The following is a 9,811-nucleotide window of genomic DNA, read 5'->3' as shown; positions in this document are numbered from 1 at the left end:
GGCTGCTTATAACTCGTGTGTCTGTTGCGTTTGCGGAACATGGACATGTTTGCAATTGAAGTCGGGTTGGGAAACACAATGGTTAGAACTCACGTGTCGTCTTATTTCAAATGAATTAGTCAAATAGTTATTTAATATGGTTAATACCCAGCGTGAAGTTAACAACATATAGGTCAGTGTCCTTTTATCCAACATATTTTTCATCCCAAGTAACATTGGTCCACACTGCGCTGAATTAGACTGATCAGTAATACAAACATAAAACCACGCCACTCGCATGGATTTTTACACATAAACATTTGTATATCGGAGAAACGCACCTAAAAAGTGTGGAAAACTCAAATATAAACAGGGTTCGATGAAACCACAGTAAAATTTATGAGAAAATGGCGAAAATCAGGTAACAAACAATTATTTTTTCTTGGCTTTGAGATCTGCTGAAGATTGAACGGCATCCGCTTCCTCGTCGTTCCCTGGCGCCGCTGGTGGTGGCGGTTGTATTATGACAGGAAAAATAAACTTCGTACGGCGGGAGATTCTGCACACCCGAAAAAAAATTCAGGGAATAAAGAAACATATCAGCAAAAGTGAAATTAAATTCTTATCAAAAACGACTCGTTGATATTACACCTTTGCTTGATGTAATCACTGTTTCAGTGACGATAAAAAAAATTCAGCTCAATAAAAACTTGATTAAATTTAAGATAAAAGTGAAAGTGACAATTTTGGGTCAAACATTCTTGTGGTGACAAATATTCTATACAAAGAAATTAAGATCGTTCCAAGCTATTCACGACACGTACAAAGAAACTCGGATCACTAACCGTAATTTGTGGTCATCCTTAACCAGTCTTTCGATTTCCACCAAGCGGTTGATTCTCGCTGTATTTTCCCCGCGGCAGGGGGCGCCAAAGATAAGTACATCAATCCCCAAACCAACACCCTGTGTATAGAATCGAAAATATACTTCAAAGAAGCAGGGACTTGGTAAAGTATACAGAAGCTATACGATTTACCAGTTATAAAAAAAACTTTTAAATAACCCCCGCCTTTTTTATTCCAATAAACCCTAATAGCAAAACTTGCCAAATCGGTGAACGACTCATCAGCAGCGTCCCCTGGTGGCGACATAATGACCGCCACACCCTGGCGCGCTTGCACGTCTCCAGTTATTCGCGCCAAATCCGAGCACGTGACACGTCCACCGTTGTTAAGGGCAACGCCGCTCGATTTTCGCGCGTCCAACATGAGATTATTGAGAGAGTGTAGCGGGCCCATCACATGATCACTACCAATCACGAAACACCTGAAAAATTCGTATTTTTATTGTTTCTTATAATTCCAGTACTGTATTTACTCCATCGATAACAGGGGCTTATAATGTTTTTTTTCGTAAATGAGTCTTACAATCGAAGGCGGCTATACTTTTTATTGTCACGCCGATGTTTGTCTGTAGCTCTGTTTCATACACTTTCAACCAACTCTTTGGTACCGATAGATTTTTTTATACATAGCCACCAGCCTTAGTTACGATAAAAACTGACTGATTGAGTGCCAGTACTTGTACCAACGCACAAACTTTACTTCAAACATTTACATGCGGCTTACATTCGAGGACGACATAAAATCCAGTTAATATGTGAATATAAAGTAAAAGCTTACTTTTCGCTGACGGTTTCGCATAACTTTGGCCACTGCTCCCTGTCCTCCTTGCGGAGAGGATCGATTAGCATTATTACCACAGGGTAGCGCGCAAGGACATCTTTGTACACGTCACACATTTCATCGGCTGACTTGAAAGCGCCCGTAGAGATTTCATATTTTCCTTTATCCTGTGGAAATAAAAATGGACTTTCAAACCTCACCAGGAGCTTTATTTTTTAATCTCGTTTTAACTTGTCAGAAAAAAGTGGCTGATCCAGCTGGGCTGCAATGCCTGGACTGCGAAGCTTGTAAATCTAATGATCTCGTTACGATAGCTGTGATCGTTAATGAAGGACCTGTGTAATTGGGCGATCCTGCCATTAATGCGGCCGCATGAAACAATGTGCATACAATTACGTATAAGCTGCACACAGATGGTCAGTAAAGTCATCTGATAGTCACACCAGCTGCACTGATCAGACGTTTTAGGTCGAAACAGTGGCCATCTGTCTGCAGCTTATACACAATTCATATTATTGGCTCCATATTGCTTTGCATACAATTACGTTTTGGTGACGGAATTTAGGTTGACACCAACTACGGATTATGCGGTAAGAAAGGTAAATTGATGGATTACCACCTAAATCAAAAGTTACACAACAAATACATTCAACAGGCTCAATTACTGCAATAAATATATACAAGGTAATTTACCAATGACTATTTCTGTGTGTGAGAGTTTGTGGGTGAAAACCAAAACTACAACGATAACCTGGCGATCACCGCCCTTTTCAGTGCTAATAATACACGTAAAAGGCACTTGCTCTAATACAGGATCACCCTGTTACAATGTAGGAACATATATTTTTCCCTATGGCCATCGTCCTTATCCAAATTATTTAGTAGACTTATCCCGTTTTCAGCAAGTGCTTACTTTGTGGGTACAAGGTATAATATGTACACGACTCGCATGATCATTTACTCACATAATCAAAGAACTCATGCGCTGAGATGTTCAGTCCAACGAAGACGTCTTGACCCGGGGTCAGGCCTGAACTATTAATCGCCTCCAGTGCGACGTCTAGCGGTTGTTCCATTTTGTCGTAAGTCGGTTGAAAGCCACCGCTTGGTCCCGTCGGCGTTCCACTGCTCTGTGACCGACAAAACACTAGAGTGGACAAATGTTTATGCACCAATTTGACTCATTTGAGCACTTTCTTTGGATTAGAGATTACTAAAATCCTGCCATAGTTTTTTAATGTACAGCTTTCATTGAAAGCTAAAACAGTCCCTGCAATGTGTAAAGCAGAGATACATTAAGAGCGGTCTTTAAAATGCAGCGATTATATCTTAAAGAGTGGTAAGCATGAATAAAATTGGTGTATGATGCTGTTTACATTATTATACTGATATTATGATAGCATTTATATTGTTAGTGACAGGATTACCTTGCACAGAGTCCAAATTATTGAACATATATGTGAAAACAGCATAACGTCAATAAACCATTAAATCTTGAAATCTACTTATTTTAACCAATCCGTAGCTGGTATACAGTAAGCCACAACAGTCTCTTTGTCACACTTGATAAAGCCTTGCGAAAATGTTTTCAAAAAATCAATCTGTCAATAAGTGCAAAGTCCCGAGAAAAGAGCAGTCACATAAAGTAGTACTTACCGACTTGGCAGACAGACTTTTTCCAATATTCTTATAAACTCGATTGAGCTTTTCACAGGATTCCTGAGCGCTCCAACCAGGTTTGCCAATAATGAACAGGTTCTTTATGAAATTCAATTTACCTGACAACAACAAATTAACATATAAATGACATAAAAAGTTGAAGTACAATATTAATATACAACATTAGACTTAAACCTATCCCATTCCTTACCAGGTGCAGTTTTTCCTCCACTAATGACAATCATTGCAGGTGTGGGCATGGAAATGTCGCTTTTATCTTTACTGTTAGTTTCCGATGCCGCAAATGCCAGATGTAAATGCTCGAATAAAGCCTTGTTAACACACTTTGCCCCAGCTTTGGCAACGGCAAGAGAGGTGACACTTGCTGAAGTACAACCCTTAAAAATAATTGGGATTAACAAACCAGACACTCATTTAATCTCCAAAAATCTTGAATGCACAAACCAGGAAACATGAATAATTTTAATAACACATTACAGCTTTGACACTTTCACCACATACCAACATCCTAGGCTCCAAGGGTTCTCTTGGTGGAACAGGTTTATCATTTGGTTTTCCGGTTTTTGCTTTAGGCGAAGCTTTCTTTTTCTTGCCACTGGATGGGGTTGGTGTTCTTGTGTGAACTTCGTCGTCAGATTTGTTTTCTGCAGGTTTCGATGTTCTTTCCATATCATCCACCCAATCACTACAAAGAGAAATAGTTTAAGACAATCATTACTATAACACTGTCAAACGAAGAATATATTAACAAGGCTATATATGTCAAAGTAGGCAAAAGAAACAAATGTTTTTGGGACAAGTTATTTTAGTTTAAAAACACCAAAAGCAAAAATAGGCTCACACGTTGCTGGTTTTACCATTCAAACCCTACCTTATGGTTTTGTCCATGAGCAGTTGATTGATCAAGGGCACCCCTGTCAGTTTTGTAGAAAGCTCTTCAGTAATTTTAGAAATGTTTGTTGCCACAACATCTGATGGAGATGGTACATCTTAAGAAGAAAAACTGTCTTTTAAATGTGCTTTTGTGAAAGTTATCTTCATAATAATATTTCGATTTAAATAACAAAAATATAGCGGCATCAAAAACTTATACATATGTGTTGTTATGAAAAGGTTTGTTTCTGGCAAAACTTATTTACTAAACTTCAATGTTTAACTGCCATTACTGTTTGTAAATTTGGTAAAACCACATGGTGTAAAGGTCAGACTGACAGTAAATATTGTTACATTAAATACATCTAGGCTTCTATTAACAACCATATGGATACCTCCATCTGTTGGAGTTTGTCCATTAATGTTTTCCATCTCTTTATGTAGAGGAGTAGTAGCTCCAGAAATAAGCTAAAACCAAACAAAATAAGCCAAACTCCACTAGTTTTCATACAACTTAATTACCTTCACATGGTTTTTAACAGTTCCATATACTTGGCACTGGACAGCTGAGTTTCCAGTGCTGTCCAACACTTCTGAACCATTGCAGTGGGACAAAACAGGACTTAGAGCAAAGGCATCAAAATACTCTGCCTGTAAAAGGCAATGCCGGTTACCTTAAACCCGTTCTCTGGTGAAAATGGAATTAACTAGGGTTTATTTACAGCATTGAATACCAGGAATTGTGGAAGAAAACTGTGACCAGCCTTCAAAGTGAAACTTAAAACATATCTTACCAAACGGCCATAAACGTCCTTCGGGTTTTCAAAAAACATTGAATTTAAAATTTCTTCCAACCTTGCCGGAACTTTGTTTTCAGCGTAAAAATCAGCAGCTTGCTGCTTTAAATCGTTGCTTTCCGCCGCCATTTTCGAGTTGTTTTAAAAAAATTCGGAAACAGTTCTGGTTAATTCGGAATTTCGCGTGCAGTGCATAGCAACAGAATACAATAGAAATCCACAATTTTGCAGCAAACGGTTTAATTTGAGAAGGTTCAAGATATGATTTTTGCACATCTAACCATAATTTGTAGCACATAAATTTCAAATCCAGCTTAATTTTATTGTTTGTGACACCTCCAACCCTTTAACAAAAGTTTACCGAACATTTGTTATTTGCGCTGCCTGATAAATATATATGTAGAAACAATTTATGTTCTATGCAATCCGAGTCGATCCTGGCATATGGGGGCCTGCCTTTCACCTATCCTAGAGAGGGGCCAGGGTTTAAATGTGCCCAGAACAGCGCCTGCGTGTATTCGTGTAATAATTAGATTATTTTAATGGTCTTGACACGACACACAAGCCAATAACATGGAAAATGTATTTACAACTTTGTAACGAACAAGCGGCAGTTAAAAATCCAGTCAATTTCCTTTGCAGTATTACCATAGTGAATGTTCAAGTGGACTCCAGAAATACAGTATATTGTGCACACCTACGATTGTCATAAGCAGAGCGACTCAACAAACTGTTTCAATATTTTAACAACAGGTTTCCTCAGCATAACAGATATTGGCAAATGTAGACATCTAAAACATCAGTATCTTCTCCCCCTGTGTTCTGCTGGTGAATGGCTTCTCTGGGTTGCTCGTTTTGATGTGGAACGTGCCCCAGCATCCAAACCCGGAGATGCTCCTCTGTATCTGGTGGACGTGTATCGACCAGCATCCGCCTCAGTATGGTCAGTCTCGGACCGACCTTTGTAAAAACCATTATAACTCGAACCTGAAAGATCCAGGAAAAAATAGAAGGGTAACTCTTTGCAAAGTTACTGTGGAAAGGCAGAAACACTAACTACATTATGTTTACACTTTCTACAACCTTTATGAAACAGATATTTACATATATATATATATATACATGTTTACTGAAAATGGTGCTGAGCTAAGACCAGTATTTATTCTGTACAAAATCAGCAATTTCATTTTATTATAACACTCCTTATTGTACAATTGTTCTCAAAGAACAAATCACTGTTTTCCATTACCCACATAAAAGGAACATATCTGAGTTGTAAAGATCCCAGAGCTGAGACAGAAACTAAACCTTATATTTACCTGATCTATCTGCAGTCACATATCCACGACCAGATGCAGAATCACCATAAACATCTCTTGATCGGCCAGAAGCACCATCAGATCTTCTCGGTGGATAATCACTTCTTCGTGCTGGTGACCTGCTCTGAACATCTGATCTTCCAGCATAGGCATCTCTACCCCTAGAAGGAGGAGAGGCAGCTCTGGTGGCATAACGACCATTAAATTCCTCTGGAGATGGATCACGCACTCTACGTCTTGAAGCGTTTGGAGAATAACTGTCCACAAACTCTCTTCTGTCGTGAACCACATCAGCTCTGCCTCTTCCTCCAACTCCAGGTGAGTACTCCCTTACAGCTTGCTCACTTCTGTGAGCAGCTGGAGGGGAATAATCCCTTCTTGTATCAGCAGCTGCTCTGCGAGATCTTGGTGGGCTTTCCTCGTGATAACCATATTTAGCAACAGGACTGCGGGATCTGGCCCGGGCAGTTTCATAGCGACCATTATAAACATCCCTGCTTGCAGTTTCTGCAGCATAACCCCTTGAACCAAAGTCTTCCCTCCTTTCAGTATAGCGGTACCTGTCAGATGCTTCTCCTCTTCTGTAATCATATCCCCCAGAACGACCTCCACTATCAGCATTTGCACGATCATTGTAGCTACCATAACCACGCCTTGAATCTCTGCCATCATCTCTTGCTTCATCATATCCACCACCTCCATGTGAATCAGAATATGTTGTTTTTCTTATGTCACTGTAGCCTGAGTCGCGACCACCACTTCTGTAACTTTCAAATGAAGTTCTGCGGCCTCTGCCATCATCGTAGCGATCAGACCTCCCAGAAAATCGGTCACCACCTCTTCCCCCACGAAAGCCACCACGGCGAGATTTTTCTGCCATGGAAGATTGCCTTTCTGCCTTCCTGACAGTAACACATCGTCCCATGATTTCAACTCCATGCATTCTACTGATTGCATCATCAGCAGAAGATTGATCTTTGAAAGAGAGAAAGGCAAATCCCCTGGACTTATTTGTTTCTCTGTCCCTCATTACCATGACTTGGGTAATGTCCCCAAACATTTCAAATGACTTGGCAAGCACTTCTTCATCACAATTGTGGTCAAGTCCACCAATAAAAATTCTTCCACCAATCTCTTCACGACTCATATTTCTGATTTCTGATTTTTTTGGCAAGACAAATATAAAACTATCCTGTGACAAAAATTATGTTTTCATGACAAACATCAAAATAGATGAACCACAAGTTCGGCACTAAAACAGTTGCCAGCTTGGTGGCATTCCAGTTATTCAATTCTTAGAGTACAGTTAAAAAAAAACAATATTCAGAATGTTTTTCACAACACTTTTACTGCCCTGCAAGAGCAATAAGCCCCCAAAAAAACTTTTTACTGTTTTTTTTCGACAAATCACAATTTTTCAAATTATGTATATACAGTTTTGCTGGTAACAGACAAGTTATCACTTTGTCTGAAATATTCAGGCAATTTTAAGTCTTGGATAAAAAGAATGGTTGCTACTAAGTTCAAGTTGCAGGTTATGTGCTGTTGGGGAGAGGGAAAATTTCAAACAAATTCATATAGTATCAGTAACATCAGGAGTAAACCTAGCACCTAGTGCTTTCTACCTTAATGCTTATCAATCTTTCACTGATCAGAACTAATCAAATTGCTCTCAGTGCTGCAAGCAGTTCCAAACTGAATGACAGATATTTTAATTCAAGTAGTACTAGTTAGCAGTGAGTTGGCACTTTCATTTTGCTATAAAACAATGGCTTTACAATGTTGAATGTTCCATTGATGTCATAACAAAACATTGTGTTGCTGCCAGGCATACTTTAATTTCAAAGAATCTGAACTTTTGGAACAATTAAACATGAATGTTTTATTTATACACTGCATCTTGCCTGTAGCTCAACTAAACGTCATTAGGATATTTGTGCTTAGTCGGATAGCAGGAAAAATGTCGATCAAATAAAATCAGTTTTTATTGTGCTAGAAAGTCAGAATATTTAAAGCTATAACGAAGCAGTTCTCTGACAAAACAAATTTAAATATATCTGTGCCCAAAACAGGTTTTGACCTTCTGATCGAACAGGCAAATATCTATGCAGATTTAAACAAAACCCACACAGTGGTAAAAAGCAGGTTATTAGCAGATGGTGAACTCGCATAATCAATCCAGTACCTCACAGGATGAACTATTGCAGGCATATGCCAACACTCAACAGTCTTTTGGATCCCTACATAGATTATTATTCAGGACAGTTCTGTTGCATCTCCAATTAGCCTACTACAATGGATAACAAGAAAATAATCACAAACCAGGGATTTAATTGCTGAATCTAACTATTTCAGGGAATAAACAGACTGGCGAATAGGTTTGAAAATTTTGATAAGTTTTATTTATTTAAAAAACTTAAGGGTAAAATTTACCATGAGATATAAGTACACTGAGAAGATAAACCCTCCTAATGATCAGTTGCAATTCCCTGTTTTCTACATCATAAACAAAGTGAACAGTTGACAATGAAATTGCAACAGTGGATTGCAAAGCATGTTCCTGCTCGAGTAATACATGGTTTTAATCAATTCATCCATTGAAGACTGAAGTGCAAATGCTGACTTTAAAACTCTTTTAGTGATTTCTAAGGCTTGGATACAAATAGTTCAAAAAAACAATAATAAAAGTTGATAACTGTAATAACCTGGTCATCTAAACAAGGTATTTTAAATTGTTATTTGTTTGACTATGGCCTGCATGACGGGACCTTTTACAAGATTAAATTTACCAGAATTTAACCAAACCTATAGCATTGCATCATCAACACATTGTATTGATTTTTATGATCCTGAAAATTAATGTTTTCAGCATAACAAACTTATTCAATATCCACAGCAATAAGTACAAATGAAATCCATCCTTGGCCAAGCAACAAGACATGTTCTGATATAGCAAAGTAAGCATTGGCCAAGCAAATCAAGAAAATGTTATGTTCAGAAGTTTACTTTCCTTTACCCCTATGATATAGTTTGGCAGGTTTGTTTTCCAGACTGTTGCACGACAAATAAAGCAAATTCCGATGCATCGCTTAGGCTAAAACAAGACTTTTTACCATTAGTGTGACCGCCGAAAACTTTCAGAAAACACAGTTTGTCCACAGTTAAACACTCGTTCCTCAAACAATTGTTCAAACGCAACCACATTCCGCAAAATGGAGGCGCTTCCCTGAAGAATTCGCTATCATTCGTTTGACCGAATACATGTGAAAATTAGGTCACGTGCCAAACAGCTTCACGAGGCCGCGAAAAATAATAAAAATATTAAATTAATTTCCACTGTTTCGCCATGGTTTCGCAAACAAATGAAATTTGTACATTTTTTTTTACATCAAAACTAAAAGGTTTTAATTTGTTTCTATTTTACCTTATATCCATCAAGTTATTTTTGCCTTTTTTTACTCACCAATATTTTTTGGC

At 38.3% G+C, this 9,811-nt stretch overlaps 2 protein-coding genes across 3 annotated transcripts; both read right to left on the bottom strand.

The window, feature by feature from the left end:
• Positions 1-226: 226 nt before the first annotated feature.
• Positions 227-5,193, bottom strand: LOC145887763 (enolase 4-like). The gene is made up of 12 exons (XM_082978978.1): positions 5,013-5,193; positions 4,741-4,869; positions 4,614-4,686; positions 4,217-4,334; positions 3,847-4,030; positions 3,536-3,722; positions 3,322-3,443; positions 2,631-2,795; positions 1,663-1,832; positions 1,087-1,306; positions 825-943; positions 227-538 (listed from the first exon to the last, which is right to left on the bottom strand). Exons 1-12 carry the CDS (start codon positions 5,142-5,144, stop codon positions 412-414), a joined length of 1,746 nt encoding a protein of 581 aa, XP_082835104.1. The 5' UTR covers positions 5,145-5,193; the 3' UTR covers positions 227-411.
• Positions 5,194-5,590: 397 nt separating this feature from the next.
• Positions 5,591-9,544, bottom strand: LOC145894246 (uncharacterized). Of its 2 annotated transcripts, none has more exons than XM_082982773.1 (2): positions 6,335-9,544; positions 5,591-6,002 (listed from the first exon to the last, which is right to left on the bottom strand). In XM_082982773.1, exons 1-2 carry the CDS (start codon positions 7,479-7,481, stop codon positions 5,815-5,817), a joined length of 1,335 nt encoding a protein of 444 aa, XP_082838899.1. In that variant the 5' UTR covers positions 7,482-9,544; the 3' UTR covers positions 5,591-5,814. The 2 variants fall into 2 exon arrangements, with proteins under 2 accessions (XP_082838899.1, XP_082838907.1); XM_082982781.1 differs by having other exon boundaries at positions 5,591-5,975.
• Positions 9,545-9,811: the final 267 nt, after the last annotated feature.

The sequence above is a fragment of the Ascidia mentula genome, chromosome 1, assembly GCF_947561715.1.
Source record: "Ascidia mentula chromosome 1, kaAscMent1.1, whole genome shotgun sequence".
NCBI lineage: Eukaryota > Metazoa > Chordata > Ascidiacea > Phlebobranchia > Ascidiidae > Ascidia > Ascidia mentula.
Note: the sequence above shows the minus strand (reverse complement) of the source record. Positions and strands in the feature narration are given on the sequence as shown.